General features: G+C 46.5%; 1 protein-coding gene across 3 annotated transcripts in view; it reads left to right on the forward strand.

Moving 5' to 3' along the window:
- Positions 1–9,410, forward strand: part of CELF6 (CUGBP Elav-like family member 6) — a 34,242-nt gene extending 24,832 nt beyond the window's left edge. Inside the window, exons 5-14 of one of the 3 annotated variants that reach the window (XM_081292097.1) lie at positions 3,549–3,677; positions 3,786–3,865; positions 4,037–4,180; positions 4,299–4,431; positions 4,517–4,663; positions 4,870–4,932; positions 5,178–5,258; positions 5,346–5,489; positions 6,092–6,247; positions 6,938–9,410. In XM_081292097.1, the coding sequence (XP_081148223.1) occupies positions 3,549–3,677; positions 3,786–3,865; positions 4,037–4,180; positions 4,299–4,431; positions 4,517–4,663; positions 4,870–4,932; positions 5,178–5,258; positions 5,346–5,489; positions 6,092–6,219 (1,049 nt within the window). In that variant the 3' untranslated portion in view covers positions 6,220–6,247; positions 6,938–9,410. The remainder of the gene's footprint in view (positions 1–3,548; positions 3,678–3,785; positions 3,866–4,036; positions 4,181–4,298; positions 4,432–4,516; positions 4,664–4,869; positions 4,933–5,177; positions 5,259–5,345; positions 5,490–6,091; positions 6,248–6,937) is intronic. The other 2 variants (XM_081292099.1, XM_081292098.1) reach the window with 2 other exon arrangements.
- The last annotated feature ends 7,769 nt before the right edge of the window (positions 9,411–17,179 follow it).

Raw genomic sequence — 17,179 nt, forward strand, 5'->3', positions numbered from 1 at the left:
TGGACACCTGAGGCACAGCCTCCTTTCTTGAACATCATCCTGGTTCCCTTTCTAAGGAAAATGAGTTCTTTACCTATTAGGAGTTATTTACATATTAAATGAACTAGACTAACTCTGTGTGGATTTAGGGGCTCTCGAACCTGTTATTTTTTGTATTAGAATTCCTGACTCACATGACCACTGTGCCAAGGCAGTTTCATGGAGGAGCCTATGGGAGCCTAAGCCACTTGTTTAGGGTTTAAAAATGATTTTAGAGAAGAACAAAGAGTACACACTAACTGAAAACAGGAAAATGCATTTATACCATTCAACTATATGGCTTTCCAATCCTACAGTACTGGGATTGAACCTACTCTCTTCTATGTCTCATCTCCAGACTGATGATGCCTTCTAATTCCTTCTACTCAAGGGAGGTTGAGCCTCCATGTTTGATATTCCCATTTTTCTAGTGACCTACCCACAACCCATGGGATGTTTTTATTCAGACCTTCCTGACCTGCCCCTTGTAGTATCCTCCTCCTTGTTCCCCTGGCACTGGGGATTGAACCCAGGGCCTTGCACATGCTAGGTAAATATTGAGTCACATCCTCAACTCTTTTTATTTTGAGACAGTATCTCACTAAGTTGCCCAGACTGGCCTTGAATTTGCAATCCTCCTGCCTCACCTCTGGAGTAGCTAGGATTACAGGCATGAACCATCATGCCAGATTTGTAACATCCTCCCTTTACCAAACTGGTAGAATTTGACCTATAGGAGATGATCAATCCTGTATGTAGGCATCAATCCGTTCCACATCTTCAGGGATGTGGATTTGGAGGCTACTCTCAGGTACAGCCTGTACTTTCTTTGATTGGGTCTCTTGAGAAACTTATTCCACTATTTTTGGATTACCTGAGGTTCATGGTCACTGTGATCCATTGCATCCTCCTGTCAAACATTTTCAAATTTCCTGTGAAGTAGAAAAGACAATTCTATATCCAATGTGATACCTAGGAAATAGGCAACATAGATCCAAGCCCATCATGGGTGATCATTTCAGTGTCAAGTCCTATATAGCCCAGTAGTACAGAACCATAGGGTCAGTACCCTGACATGAAAATGGAAATTCTTAATTCAGTATAGTCTCATTGGAGAAAAAGGATCAGAGAATTTCATGGATTATTACATGAGCTTCAACTGACCATCAGCAGCAGAAAAAGCAACAAGGGGAAGCACAAATGAAGGCTCAGATCATTACTGTCCATACAAATTTCTTTCCTTTGTAGGGAGCTTCATCTGAACCTGTGATCTCTTTCCTTACATAGGGCTAACTGGATTCTGGTCCATGTGGTATGACATCTTATCTGGGTGCCATCAACATCTTATAGACCCTATCCAATGATACAGCCACACTATAAATTGGGATTCTGTGAAGCCCCTTGTGACTCTGGAAGTCCCCAACATCTTCTCTAGTCTCTTCTAGGCCTTCTGCTGCTACATTGTCATATTTTAGTGTCAGACCTAAGAACATATACTTCTGGGGTTTGACTCTTTGTCTAAATAGACCTTGTTCCCCAATGTCAAGGCAAAATAATGAACATCAGATTGGTCAAGGGATTCATGAAAGACCTTTCCTGTTCTCTCAGGTTTTGAACAGGATGATCTCAGATCCCCCTGCACACTATCTGGCACTCTATTCTTTATCATCCGTGTTAATGGTTTCAAAGGGCTTTCCTTTGAGCCCCCTCTATGGGGTTATAGGAAAAGATTAAGCGGGAGGGATTTTAGTTCCCCTTTTCTGGTTTCAGTCAGAGCAGTTCTACTTTCCCCCTAAATTTTGAGCCTCATCCTAAGATTTTTATTGGATGTTTCAAGGGCACTATTCTGTGGCTAACACTCCCAGAAGCAAAGAACACTCACTGGATTGTACGCTCACCACCAAAGGTCAGCACCTCCTTCAGAATTTCAGCCATAGGTGCGTTATCCATTCCCTTCCACACAGGATCACCAGGCAGTACCCCTCTCTGGACAGAGGGTGGATTCTGCTGAAACATATTCCTCCTGCCACATATGAACTGCAGCCTCTGCCCACCACACAGACACAGCATTGACAAACATTTTAGGATCCCCAGGGCAGCTAAGGCTGAACCCCAAACAAACCAGGTGAAATATGGACACACACATAGCCTTGTTGATATTCCCATTGCTAACTTTGATTGATCTATACTTCCATTTCACTGTCTTGGACTTCAATCTGTGACCCCTACCAGACTTGTTTTCTCTGCACACAGAATTCAAGGACCCTATCTGCCTAGCCAAGTTTGGCAAAGAGTAAAGGAGTTTTGGATGGATTTTTCTGAGCTCTAAGATCTGAAGATGAAGCCCAAAGCTAGATTCCCACCCATACCTTCTCTTCTAATATATATCACTCCATACATAGGCAAGCCCCATCCCAAATTCAGAGGTTTACTTTAGTGTAAAGAGGAAGTAGACTTAACCAGCAGGGTCAGTGGTCTGTACCCTCTATCCTAGAATCCTGGATAGTGTTGCAGAGGCCTAACTTGATATATGTGCAGTTAGTACTTGGTTTCTAACCCCAACCCTTGAGTTTTCTTTAGGGGACACAGACTTAGCTTACAGTCCCTTTCCTGCAGCTCTACCACTCCCATAGCCAGTGTGGGTATACAGAGGGATCAGACTTATTTTTAGGTGGTCATCTAGGTCTATAGGCAGAATTTGTTTTCCCATAGCATGAACACTTGGAGGAAAGATCGGGCAAGAGGACAAGGGAAGTCATGGAGGGGTTAACAGGTTTCAGAGAAGGCTCTGGAAACTAGGAGAGGGGATGGATTGGTAGAAGTGGGAAATAAGGAAAGGGTTCAGACAATTCATCAATTGTAAAGGGGCAAATGCTAATGTTGGAGGCTCAGAAACCCAAGCTTCCTCTATAGGCCCTTGGGAGACAAGACCAGGTTGGATTTAGTGCTGGTGGTAAGGATTCATCATTCCACTGCTCAGTGTCTTGAGGATGAGGTAGTATAATAAAACAACTGTTTTCTGCTCTTTTAACTCACAATTCTCCTTGATTTGAGCAGGAAGGGACATTGATTCTAGCCTCCAGGCTGACCGGCAAAGGTGTACATCTCTGGACCCAATCTGAATACAAAGGCCTTCTCTGAGTACCCCTCCCCTAATATCTCTAGGAAGGTCTGAAACAGCGTCTCCCAAACTAACAGAAATGCTAAACATAAATCGATGCATATAAGGATCTACTGGCTCAAAGGTATCAAGACTATATCACTCCCCACAAGAGCAAAAATGAATCTTTCTGGGTTTCTCCAGGACCCAGGTTTTCCTGATGGAAATCTGAGCTGAGTTCCTTTCCTCTAGATTGGCCTATCTTGCTCCTTAAAGAGACCCAACCTTGGAGCCCCAGGGCCTTCTCATTTCCAATACTTCTTCCCTAAGAGCTAGATTGGTTAGCTACTTTCTTTCCAAGCTCTTCAATCTACTCTGGGGTGTCCAGGAAGATTTCGAGTCCCCAGGTCATTCATGGCTTTGTCCCCAGAGGACCGGAAGCTGTTTGTGGGGATGCTGGGCAAGCAGCAGGGTGAAGAAGATGTCAGACGCCTGTTCCAGCCCTTCGGTCATATTGAGGAGTGCACAGTTCTGCGGAGCCCTGACGGGACCAGTAAAGGTGACATGAATTGCCCACTGGGATTACCTGGTGACCTTTCAACACACGGGGCCACATGATCCTTTGGCCTCTGTAGCCTGAGCCACCCATCCCTCTATCCTGCCCCAGGCTGTGCCTTTGTCAAGTTCGGGAGTCAAGGGGAAGCTCAGGCGGCCATCCAGGGTCTGCACGGCAGCCGGACTATGGCGGTGAGGGCGGGTGCCTGGGCCGAGGGTGAGGCCAGTGGGGCGGGACGGGCTTCTCCTCCCCCATGAGCTCGGTACCCTGGGTCAAGGGCCTGATGGGGAAGGACCTTGACCCAGAGACTGGGCTGGTATCAGGACCAGTCACTGCGGCCTACCCTGCCCTACTCTGTCCAGGGCGCCTCGTCCAGCCTCGTGGTCAAGCTGGCAGATACAGACCGTGAGCGAGCGCTGCGGCGAATGCAGCAGATGGCTGGCCAGCTGGGTGCCTTCCATCCCACACCACTGCCACTTGGGGCCTGTGGCGCCTACACCACAGCGGTAGGTGCCTGGCTCAGGCAGCACCGGTGGGCAGGTGGCTGGGCCAGGTTAGGGGTTTGGGAACCAAGGCAGCTGCCGGTTGCAAAACCCTCCAACATGTCCTTGTTACTTCCCAAAGATCCTGCAGCACCAGGCAGCCCTGCTGGCAGCTGCACAGGGCCCGGGCCTAGGCCCTGTAGCCGCAGTGGCAGCCCAAATGCAGCATGTGGCAGCTTTCAGCCTGGTGGCTGCGCCGCTGTTGCCTGCAACAGGTATGACTCTAGCACCCTTGAGCAGCCACTGGGAGGGGTGGGATGGGCCACAACCTGACTCACTTACCTTTTTCACTGCCAACAGCCAACTCCCAGCCTGGCAGTGGTCCTGGCACTCTCGCCGGTCTTCCAGCGACCATTGGGGTCAATGGATTTGGCCCATTGACTCCCCAGACCAACGGGCAGCCAGGCTCTGACACACTCTACAATAATGGGCTCTCTCCTTATCCAGGTGGGCCACCCCACCCGACTCTGCCCAAATCTCCCTTCAGTGGAGTAAGGAGCAGGGAATGGGGGGCAGGGCCTTGCTTTGGGGAAGGGGTTCCTATTGTCCCTGCTGCCTCTCACAGCAACCCACCACCTCCCACACTCCCCGAGTCTCTCACCTGACCCTGCCCACTGGCCTTCACCGTGGGCCTTGCGCCCCTCTCTCCCCAGCCCAGAGCCCTGGTGTGGCTGACCCCCTGCAGCAGGCCTACGCTGGGATGCACCACTATGCAGGTTTTGCTTGGCGCTGCGCGGCCTGGGGGGGGTTGAAGGGCCCCAGAAAGAAATAGGGAGATTTGTGGGGAGGTTTAGTGTCTGTTCTGAAGAGTTAACCCTCCTTTCCAACTCACCCCAAATCTCAACAACCTCTCTTGGGACAAGGGTTATGGTGGACTGGGTTGAACTGATCAGAAATGGCTGGGGTCCTGTTTGGGGGATGGCTCCAGGAGATCATTGCCCACTCCCACCTCTGTCTCCAGCAGCCTATCCGACGGCCTATGCCCCAGTGAGCACAGCTTTTCCCCAGCAGCCTTCAGCCCTACCCCAGCAGCAAAGAGAAGGTGAGGGACTGGGGGCTGGAGTTCAGAGCCTGGGTGGGGTTGGACTCAGGGTCCCTTCCCTTAACCAGCCTGCTACTATTCCTGCAGGCCCGGAAGGCTGTAATCTCTTCATCTATCACCTGCCTCAGGAGTTTGGTGATGCAGAACTCATACAGACATTCCTGCCCTTTGGGGCCATTGTCTCTGCCAAAGTCTTTGTGGATCGAGCCACCAACCAGAGCAAATGTTTTGGTGAGCTGAGCCCCATACCTTGGCTTCTCCCACTCCTAGCCTCAGAATTCCCTTACAGACTCTACAATAAGGCAGTGATTTCTAGCAGCTGCATATGTGGCACAAAGTGGGGTCACAGGCCAGTGATGGAGGCTAAGCCTAGACAAAGAACAAACCTTCTTTCATGTTCACCTGGGAAACTTAGGTGTCTAGAATGTATTCAACCAGGTCAGAGCTTTGGAGTTTGACAAGAGCCAGAATCATCTGGTTCTGGGACCAAAGATACCCTCCAATTCCAACTGCAATTCCGAGGACTAGAATGGGAGTAGTAGAGGGAGACAGCCAATCCAAGCAGGGAAAGACAGGGAAAGACCCAACCAACACACTGCCCCACTTCTCCCACAGAGTTATCTCCCATCCTTCCAAGAATCATGCCTTAGGAATCTCCGACCATCTGCATTTATGGGTGTGCTTCTTATGTATATTGCATGTACACACGTAAAAATGGAGAGGTATTTGGAACTGGCCTGAGGAACTTGGGAAATGAGGGGGTTGGTTAAAAAGAAAGGAGGCCCTGCTAGGCAGGTTTAGCAGCTAACCTCTTTGCCCACCCCCATGCCCAGGGTTTGTTAGTTTTGACAATCCAACCAGTGCCCAGACTGCTATTCAGGCCATGAACGGCTTTCAAATTGGCATGAAGAGGCTCAAGGTCCAGCTAAAGAGGCCTAAGGATGCCAACCGGCCTTACTGATCTGCTCTCACTGACTAGCCACAGAAAGGTGAGTCTCAGATGGATGCCAGGCAAATGGGATAAAGAGAAGAGCCAGGACTAGAGAGAATCCTTGGATGGAGAGTTTTTCCTTCATTCTAAGGACTGAGATAAATTAGACAATATTCCTGTCTCCATAGGCTGGGAGATACACAAAAGGCCCTAGAGAGGGCTCTGAGAATGAGAGTTTGGCTAGTTTTTAAAGAGTCTTATAGCCTGTGTTCTGACTTTACACTGAAGGTTGTAAAGAACCATTGAGGAGTTTGAACAAAGAAGAGACAAGATATAAGGGCTGAGGTAATGACAGTGAACTCGGAGATGAGGGGAGAGAAGCAAATATACTCAAGAGGCAGCATATGCAGGCCAGGTGGGTGATGGACAGAGAGATGACAAGTTCTAGTCTCTGGCCAGGTCATGGGTCCTTAGAAGGCTGTCTGCAACTTTTAGAGGTGTGCTCACTATCCCTTAAGGTCCACCTGGCCTTGTCTCACTTATACTGCTCCAGGAACCCTTTGCAGGGGCATTGGGAGTCATCTGCCTAAGACCCAGGATCTGGCGTTGGTGTACCAGGATGCTGCCAAGAAGAGAGGTCTAGCTACTCATATACATTGTCATTAAGCAGGAAGGCTGCTCTTGTCTTTCCCTCTACGGTGATTTTTACCTTCCCCCTCTCTCCTTATCAATTAATACCCAACAACAGAAACTGACGAGTGAGAAGAAAGGGAAGAAAAAGCACAGAAACGCTGGAGCAGCCCTTCCGGAAGGAGCAGCTGCAGATGGAAGTGGATCAGACCTGAGACTGGCGCCTGGGGCTCAGGCCACTCAAGGATTGTTCTTATCAAGTGGGTTGTTCTGCACCTGTGGCAGAGAGCTCAGGCTGTCAGGGCAACCAGGACTGGTTGAGAACTGACTGTCTGGGGAACCAGCAGAGGGCCTTGGGGGTGCCAAGGGCTTCTCTACAAGGGAAGTCCAGATTTACTTCTTTCAAAATCATATCATTCCTTAGAGTTTAGGGACCAAAGGACTATTGCTTTTTTTAAGAATATATATATATATCTATATCTATATAAATTAAAACAAACAAGAAAAAAACACAAGAGAAATAAAAAAAGACAGTATAGAGTCTCATAAAAGCTGCCTTTAAATATCCCTAGGAGACAGGGTGAAGGAGACCTTTGATAGCACCAGCCTAGGCAATGGGAGGCCGTGGAAAGATTGTCTTGTGTCTCATCCCCTCTTAAACCACTCCCCCACCCTTCCCTTTTCAAGATAATTAAGGACCCAAGAGGTCCAGGCTCATAAAAAGAAGGTTATGGAAGCAGTGAACCCATAATCTCCAATCTCCAGCCTCAGAGGTCATCCCTGAGGAGGCCCCAAGAGGGGTTCAGGCCTGCCTTGGTTCTGTCATCCTACAAGGACTCCTGGGCAGCAGAAGTGATAACCTCCCTTTCCTTCTCAATGGCTTCTCTCATGGAACCACTGCTTCCCCAAGAAGGAAGAAAGAGGGAGTTTTGGCCACATGAGCTTTTTTCATCCCAGTCAGTCCAAATAGACAGAGGCCTTGCCTTTGGCTGAACTGAGACACCTCCTGTTTCTCCTCCCCTTGAGCCAGCCCCAGTGTCCCCTTGCTCCAGGCCACCTTCTGTCTCTTAAATTTCCCTACCTATAAAGTAGATTCAAGATATATGTAGAGGGCTGTGACAACAAACTTGGAAGGTTTGCTACTGTATATAGTGCCATTGAGAAGGGGATAATTTTCAATATGTAGAAGCTTCAGAATTAGGGGTCCCTGTTTACCCAGGACCTGGGAGGGAAATAGATGTTTTGCCAAAATACTTCTTCATTCCTTTAAAAAGTACATCTTTCCTATGCAAGAGTGTCTCATATGTGCTTATCCAAGGTGCTTTTAGATGGTGAGCAGTGTTCAGCTTAGAAGTGGTGTGTGCTCTGTCTGTCCGTCTTTGTCCGTCTGTTGTATCCAGTGGGTGCCATATAAAGCTGATCAATGGTGGTGCTTCCTGCCTGCTTCTGTGAGATGGGCAAAAGATTCCGCTTAGAAAACCGTGATTCACCTTGCCTTGGTCAGTCTTTCCTGTGCCCACAGGCCCTGCTCATATTTTTCCAGGGGGATAATTTTCTCTCCACCCCATAGAAATGAATTAGCCTAGTCTGAGTCCCCAGCTGTGTGTGGGAGCTCTCTAGTTCCCAGATGTTGCTGATGTTGGAGGTCTCTGATCTGATAACAGTGAGACAGTAAAGAATGTGGGGTGAGGTCAGAGGATTCTTCCTTCATATGGTTTCTAAGAAAACTTGTTCCCACCTGTTCCTCTTGTCTTTGACTCATTTTTGGAGGGAATGGGAATAAAAATTAACATTACCAGGTAAGGCTCAGTGTACATCCACCAATAATTTTCATCAGAGAGAGGAACTAGTGCTAAGGGGATGTGTATACCAGCATAATGCTGACACATAGTTGGAGCACCCTGGACACAGGTGGGGATATGCAGCACCTGCACACTTGAACAGATATTCACCTAGAGGAAAAGAGGGCTCTCAGTGTTAGGTGCTAAACATGGTTCTGGGTGCTGGGACTTAGGTGCAGACTACAATACCTGGATAAGGGGAAAGACAGGCCATGAATGCAGTTACAATGGAGGGTCACACAGGGTCTGTGCCAGTAGGAAGAAGAAAACCAAATTCGGGCTTATTGGTAGGGGAGATCAGAGAAAGTCTTCCTGAAGGAGATTAAGAAAGGAGTGTGCTGGGTGCAGTGGCGCATGCCTGTAATCCCAGCGGCTTGGGAGGCTGAGGCAGGAGGATCACAATTTCTAGGCCAGCATCAGCAACTTAGTGAGGCCCTAAGCAGCTTAGCAAGACTCTGTCTCAAAATAAAAGATAAAATAAAAGGGCTGGGAATGTGGCTCAATGGTTAAGTGCCCCTGGGTTCAATCTCTGGCATCCAAAAAAAGAAAAAAAAAGAATAGAAAAAAGAAAAAAAAAAGATGTAGGCGTGTCACCAAGGATAAACTGGAACAATTTGGACTAAGTCTTTGGACAGCTGCATCATTTTGAAAAATTATTTTTATTTACCAAGAAATAATACTAGTTATCATTTATTTCATTGTCTACCATGTTTCAGATAATGGGCACACCAGATAAGACTGACCCATTTCTATTTCTACCCTGAATCTTAACTCATTACTGAGTCATGTTAAGACACTTGCACCAAAATGACATTTAGGGTATTTTGCTTCATACTATAGGGTGTGAGCTAGGGACTGCCCAACTGATTCCGTAGTTTCAGAGTTTAATATGATCTAGACCAGGGATCAGCAAACTATGAGCTTGTGGGCCAAATTTGGCCTATGGCCTATTTTATATAATGTACAAACGAAGAATGGTTTTTACATTTTTAAAGTGTTTTCTAAGCAAAGAAAAAGAAACAAAATGAGACAAAGGCCATAGGTGGCTCATAAAGCCTAAAATAGTTATTTTCTCCTTTAGACAAAAAGTTTGCTGACCCCTAATAAAATTGTAGAAGACTTGCATAATGTCTGAATTTGAAAAACATGGTATTTGTGTCTCTGTTTGTGTGTACATGTATTAGTCTATACTTTTTTCTGTTGCAAGTATCAAAAACTCAACTTAAACCTGGTTAAGCCAATAGGAGATTAATTAGTGTACATAACTGATAAATCAAAGGATGTGTCTGCTTTCAGACCTGGATGTCTAGAGGTTCAATGATGATTTTTCTATTTCTTGACTTTACTTCCTTCTTTTTGGTCTATCTAGCTCTAGCTCTGAAATCCTAGGGACAACTTTGGCCAGCTTTGGACATGAACCTATCTCTAGGATGGAAGATTGGGCCACCATAATTGACAACTTCACCAGGACTGTGAGGAGGAGAGAAATGGGTCCCCAAAGGAAGGAATGATGGGCAGATAAGCAATATGTGTTCAGTATATTTCACCCTTTATTTCATCCACCTATACTTTTCTTAATAAGCATACAATTTCAAAATGTACCTGCCTAATAATGCAGTGATTCTAAACCCAACCAAAAACATACTCACCCACTTCCAGTGGTAGAGAAAACAGTGTCATATCTAGTTGCTTTACTCATTCAGGGTCTCTTGATCAGGTATGGATATGAATTTTTAAGATTTTGCAATTGATAGCTAAAAGATAAGTTTAGTTATCCCTATATAACCAATATGAAATAGCAGAGGAAAATGGGATCACAATTTTGAAAAAGTCTTCCATTTGGAATAAGGGAGAAGAGAAAACAATCTCTAATCTATAGCACACAGCAAGCACATCCTTCTAGACAGTGGAGTGAATTTCTTTTTTTTTTTTTAATATACTCTCACACTTCATTCTTTATATATATATATATTTTAAAGAGAGAGTGAGAGAGGAGAGAGAGTGAGAGAGAGAGAGAATTTTTAATATTTATTTTTTAGTTCTCGGCGGACACAACATCTTTGTTGGTATGTGGTGCTGAGGATCGAAGCCGGGCCGCACGCATGCCAGGCGAGTGCGCTACCGCTTGAGCCACATCCCCAGCCCTGGAGTGAATTTCTTGATCAATAAAATTAATTGGTCTTGGTCCTTTCCATGGGGGAAATATCTCCTTTATCCATTGTTGTTTATGGACATCCCTAAGATGACCCATCTATAACTGTAATATCCCACTTCCCTCTGACATGGTTTTGGGATAAAGATTGCCTTAGAAATCCAGCATGCCCAGATCTCTCTTTATCAGATATGTGGATTCTCTGATTCCTGGGCTCTCTGTGAACTAGTAACCATCATCAAGAATCTTTTTTTTTAATTTAGTGAATGAGAGTAGCTAGGGGAAAATTTTTTTTTAAAGAGAGAGGGGGAGAGAGAGAGAGAGAGAGAGAGAGAGAGAGAGAGAGAGAGAGAGAGAGAGAATGAATTTTTTTAATATTTTATTTTTTAGTTTTCAGCGGACACAACATCTTTGTTTGTATGTGGTGCTGAGGATCGAACCTGGGCCGCACGCATGCCAGGCAAGCGTGCTACCGCTTGAGCCACATCCCCAGCCCCGCATCATCGAGAATCTTGCTAAGTCTTCTTCCTAGAGTTTTTTTTCTAGCCTTCAGAAATATGGTTTACATCTCTAGCATCACACTTTAACTATTCCTCTCAACTTCATGGCTTCCATAGTGGCCTCTCTATGGTGGTGCTCACAAAGTCATAATTTCTATTTGACTCATGGCTCATTCAAGCTCCAGTGACCTTGGCCCTGATCAGACAGTCAAAATTCCTTAGTGAAGCCAAACATGATGGTGCATGCCTATGATCTCTATGGCTCAGGAGGCTGAGGCAGGAAGATTGCTAGTTCAAAACCAGCCTCAGCAACTTAGCAACTTAGCAAGACCCTGAAAAACTTAAAGACTCTCTCAAAGTAAAATATACAAAAAGGGCTGGAGATGTTGCTCAGTGGTTAGTGCCCCTGGGTTCAATCCCCAATTAATAAAAAAAAATCCTGAGCAGTGCTAGCTCCTAGGCCTCAGTCCCAAGGAGATTCTTAGGACAACCTTCTTATTGAAGCAACCAAGCATACACTCATTCTGTCCAGCAATAGGCAGCTTGCTTCACTCCTCTCCCTCCAGAACACAACCTATTATTACACTGAGTTTAAAGCACCAAAGGATGCCTGAGGAAATTATTTCAGTTGACACTGATTATGGGGCCCTCTGATAATCTCTAGAGCTTGGGGACTGTCAGGAGAGTCTTTAGCCTTCAGCAGGTCTCCTATAATGAATTTCTCTCCTTGGATGCAACCTGGGTGTCCTGGATATGAGGAGCAAAGACTTTTGGTCTGAGATGGGTTTGGTGACCTCTGTCCTTGGAAATGGCTCTCCTGTGTACTCTGACCAGATCTAGAGGCTCACCCCTGTCTCTGTGCAGCAATGACCTCCAAAAGAGGGTGCTATGGATGTAAAGATCACAGAATCTCCTTGATTCTTTCCAACTATAGTTCTAATCTTTCGGCATCTACTCTTCTGTGCTGGCCCCATTGTGACATGACAAAACCCAGCAGGGAATCAGAGGCTATTTGTGGCCTCTGGGCCTCCTTGCATGGTCAGTATATTTTATATTCCATTACACAGACTGGTGTTCTACCTCTTGGGTTCAGGGAACTCAGAGCCTATGCAGGCCATGCAGCTACTATCTTCTAGTCTGAGGCCTGGATCTGGATTTTCCCATCCAGGCTATATCCTGGAAGGCTGAGTTGGGTAACTAAGTCAAGTGCAAACTCAGAAAGGGCAGAGGGCCACTTTTTTTCTTCCTTCAGACACAACTATTAAAATGTCCTCCACCTTTTATCAGCTTGGATTGATCAAAGCCTTTAAGTGGCCATCTGTTGATGGAACTTTGAACACCTTCTAGCCTCCTGCCCTCCAGCTGCCTAAGAGCACAGAGACCCAGAAGGCAGCCTGCAGGCCTAGGTAGGGCTTTTCCCAAGGGATGTCTTAGATGCTCATCAGAAAATGCAGAGGACCATGAAGAAAGCCTGTAGAACGAGCCTCAGCTTCTTGGAAAGTAGTCCAGAAATGGCTTGACCTATGACCTTGTCACTGGGTCCCTGAGAGAAAGCCAGGGGTCAGGGCTAAGTTCCCTGCATTTGAGAAGGAAAAATCTGCTGTGTTCTCAGGTCTTTTTACTACCCAACTGTCGCGACCCCCTTGCCCGCAAGGAAGACGCAACACCGGGAATCTTCTTACAGCTGTTTATTCAAGCTCTCGAGAGTTCTTCTAATCTCCGAGTTCTTCTAATCTCCCAGAAGTCCCTCCCAGCCTTAATAAAGTATCCAAACACCCAATGCGAAGCTGCCACGTGGAGCTTTCTCGTAGGGTGTCAAAGAACCATGTGCCAACTCTCCCAAAGAAGGAGTTGTTTATCACAGACCACCACAAGGCCAGCGCCATCTTGTAATGGCGACCACAGTCCGCAGAAGCGGCTCGCCACAGTTCCCCCTTTCGTTTACTAAAAACAAAACAGGCAAGAGTAGAGGTGAATCGCCATTACTCATACGAAGCCTTCAACCAGGAACCTCATCAGACCCAAGCAGGTCAGGACGTTCCCACATGACCGTTATTGGCTGAATATGAAAACAGACACCACAAAGCTGTTAAGGCCCTGTGAGCTGGCCTCCTTGACGTGCATACAAATCAGGGCTGGATCCAAGCCCTGGGGGCCGGGGGGAATCCACTGCCAGCAGTTTTTTCCTACTGTTTATAGCACGTCAAAGGGAATCAAGTAGCCCCTGTCTTAGGTCGTTCACTGCCCTTACATTGCTTACCCGTCTTTGGGGAGGCCCCATTCCCCTGTCTTAGGTTGCAGTGCAAGCGTGAAAGTTGCCCGTCTCTGGGTACTACAAGATCAGCTCGTTGTTGCCAAGGCGTTTAATGGTATCTACTCAGCCAGTCATGATTAGGTCTCTGAGGCTGAACTGTGGCTGTATAGAAATACAACGACAAACAAGTTGGCAACACCCTAAAAGAAAGGCACGGGTCATAGAGCGATAGAAAAGTACTAGCGTGGAAACCCATCTGTGTGCAATGGCAGTAAAGCCGGCAGAGTGCAAGGGCTTTCCAACACTAGGAGAATAACAAGGAAGGACATGTCGTTCCCAGTGCAATGTCCGTAAAACTTGGGGTGCAACGACCATGTCAAAGGTTTACTGTTTAATTTGTGCAAGCCAAACTTGAGGTGAGTTGCCAGTTTCCAAAGCTGCAAGTGCTTGTATAATCATAGCTTTATCGCGAGCATTGCGGGCCTTAAGGCGGCAGAGAAACCACAAGCAGAGAACCATACCGAAGCAACACATTGCGCCAAAAATGCCTACCCCCACCCACTCTTTAAAAAAGGAAAAGGCAGAAGATATCCAATCAGTGAATTGACCCAACGTTATGGGATCAACGTGGGTACTATTCAAGACAGCTATCTGGGTTAGTTGAGACTGGATCATGTCTTCCGCTGCCATGGACCAATTTCCGGCCAAGTATTCTCCGATGATACGGGAGGCATTCCTGGAATCATTAAATCTGACAGAGGTTATGTATAAATGTGCACGTTGATCAACACAGCCCAAAAGCACCAAATCAGCCAATTCTTCTACCTGAGCTTGGAGTAAATCTATTCTTTGGTTGGCAGCTAAGATCCCTGACAAAATATGTTGATTAATTGCATTTTGGGACTCAAGTATCATAGAAGTTTGCTGAACAACTTGATTAACGGAGGCAGCAGTCTGCACTTGATTGGCCATGGCCACTCCGGCCGCGACCGCTGCAGCAGCAGATACCGCCACGGCTGTCACTATAGCAGCTGTGATTCCAAAATCCCTGCGGACTCTAAGTAGCTCAACAATGGGGAATTTATCAGGGTCCGCAATAACTGGGATTGGAACAAAGGTTGGAATTTTCATAACCACTGCTACAGCCGAAGAACCATCCCAACATTCAGATAAGAAACAATTAACATTAAAACAATCCAGCATTTCTGACGAGGTGTCATTAGCCAAAAGGAGTAAGAACGGAGATTGAACACAAACCGCTGCAGGGGGCAATGTGGCATTATCCAACAGAGAGTTGAACGAAACAGATGTGAGTCTACTACCTCGCTCACTCTCGTAAACAGTGCCAGAAACATTAGCCAACCAACTTTTGGCTCCCAGCAATTGAGCCAGTGCAGAAATATCAGCTGAAGCCCCCTTTGTGTTGGAAATCAGCCATTGAAACCAGGACCAACCCACTCCTGTAGAGGAGTTGGCACTGTTGCTAAAGTCATAAACATACCTCTTAAGAGAGGGGGAAAGGGAGAAACCTTTAGCAACTTGACGTTTCTCCCAAGAATAATCCTGACAAGGCGTGAATGTTGGGGGGAAACCAAGATTAGGGGTACAGTAAGGAGAAGCCTTAAAATGAGTGGCATAAGGAAGTCCACTAGAATATGGGGGCATTGGAATTAGTACCTCGGAGATACTAGCCAAGGTAGTTGTGGTTAAAGCAGAGCTATTTACGGAGGTTCCTGAGCCTGATTGTTCCCCTGAGACTACTTGGCCCAATACAGTACTGAGAATGCTCCCTGAGACTTGACTGGACTGCAATGGATTGTCCCAGTTAGTCAAATTCTTGGTCTTAAGACGGATACAATGAGCGTTCCCAAGGCTAAAACAAAACACTCCTGTGAGATTAACTTGAGATTGATTGTAAATGCGTTCCACGTCCCCTCTAGGAGAGGCACAGGGCGCAGACATCTCACACGAGGTAGAGAAAAGAGTGGGAAGGACACTGGAATTACCGTGAACCGGCATCGGCATTGGCCAAGCCCGTGCCACCGCCCACCATTGCATTGGTGTCGTCTGTGTCATCGGCATCAGCACCAGAGCCAGAGCACTCAGCAGAATGAAGATCCTCATCACGGGATTGCTGTGGTAATTCTTGTTGCTGAGTAGCTGGCGTCAGGACTCTTCTTGTCAGGCGTTCAGGGACCCACAATGGTTCCGTGCGATCCTGGGGAAAAACACATACGGATCCTCGTGCCCATGTCAGCACGGGGTCGGGGCCGTTCCATTGGCCCGTAAGAACATCTTTCCACTTAACATAGCCAATCACAGAGGGCTGAGGGAACACATGTCTATCGGCCGCAGAGCGACCATGAATATCCAAATTCAAAAAATTAATAGTAAAGAGAGCTAAGGACAAGCATTCTTTAGGAGTATGTCCAGCTCCTATTCCCCCTTTTTGTTTTTGTAAAGTTTCCTTTAAGGTGCGATGAGCACGCTCAACAATGCCTTGTCCTTGAGGATTGTAAGGCAGACCATGAGTAAGTTGCACTCCCATAGTAGAACAAAAGGACGTGAATTGTCTGCCAGTATAAGCAGGTCCATTGTCAGTCTTAAGGGACGTGGGCGCACCCCACGCCGCCCAGGCTTCCAGGCAATGAGTGATGACATTACGTGCCTTTTCTCCTGATAACGCAGAAGCATGAATAACTCCAGAGTACGTATCAACAGAAACATGGACATACTTGAGGTTACCAAAGTTAGGTATATGTGTCACATCCATTTGCCAGACAACCAGTGGCTTCAACCCCCGTGGGTTCACTCCATAAGTAGGGGGATGAAGAAATGTGACACAATGGGGACAGTGCAATACTATCTGCCGAGCATCTGCTCTAGAAATGGAAAAACGCCTGCGCAGTGTTAAAGCATTAACATGGAAATTTTGGTGAAACAATTTAGCCTCCTCTAAGGAGGAAGCCAAACAGATCAACTGACCTCGAGTGGCTGAGTCCGCACAGGCATTACCCTGTGATAATGGACCAGGGAGAGAGGTGTGAGCCCGGATGTGCATTGGATAAAAGGGAGCAGTGCGGCTACAGATAAGCCGTCGAAGCTGATTAAAGTAAGCAGATACATTACGGGCATCACTAATAGCTCCCACAGCCTCTAGGATTTTTAGTGCTTGCACCACATAGATGGAGTCCGAAATGAGATTAAAAGGAAAAGAACACTGTTTAAACACCTCAATAACAATTTGCAGTTCTACCCATTGTGGATTTCCAGGAGCAAATTGATGCTGGACAGGGGGAGAATCATTAATGACATAAGCTCCCATTCCAGACTTGGAACCATCAGTAAAAATATTAACAGCCCCCGGAATTGGACTGGATGAAGTTACTTTAGGGAAAATAATAGGATGTTCCTTAACAAAATGGAGTAACGGATGAGAAGGGTAATGATTATCAATATCCCCTTGAAACGAACAACATAGAATAGCCCAGTTATCTAGAGTAGCACACAAAACATTAAGTTGAGCTTTAGTATAGGGTATAATAAGAGAAGAAGGTGATTGTCCGAAAAATTGAATGCTTTGTTGAATCCCTTTAAGTGCTAATGCTGCAAC

The sequence above is a fragment of the Spermophilus citellus genome (assembly GCF_964194105.1).
Source record: "Spermophilus citellus genome assembly, chromosome: 4".
NCBI classification, from domain to species: domain Eukaryota; kingdom Metazoa; phylum Chordata; class Mammalia; order Rodentia; family Sciuridae; genus Spermophilus; species Spermophilus citellus.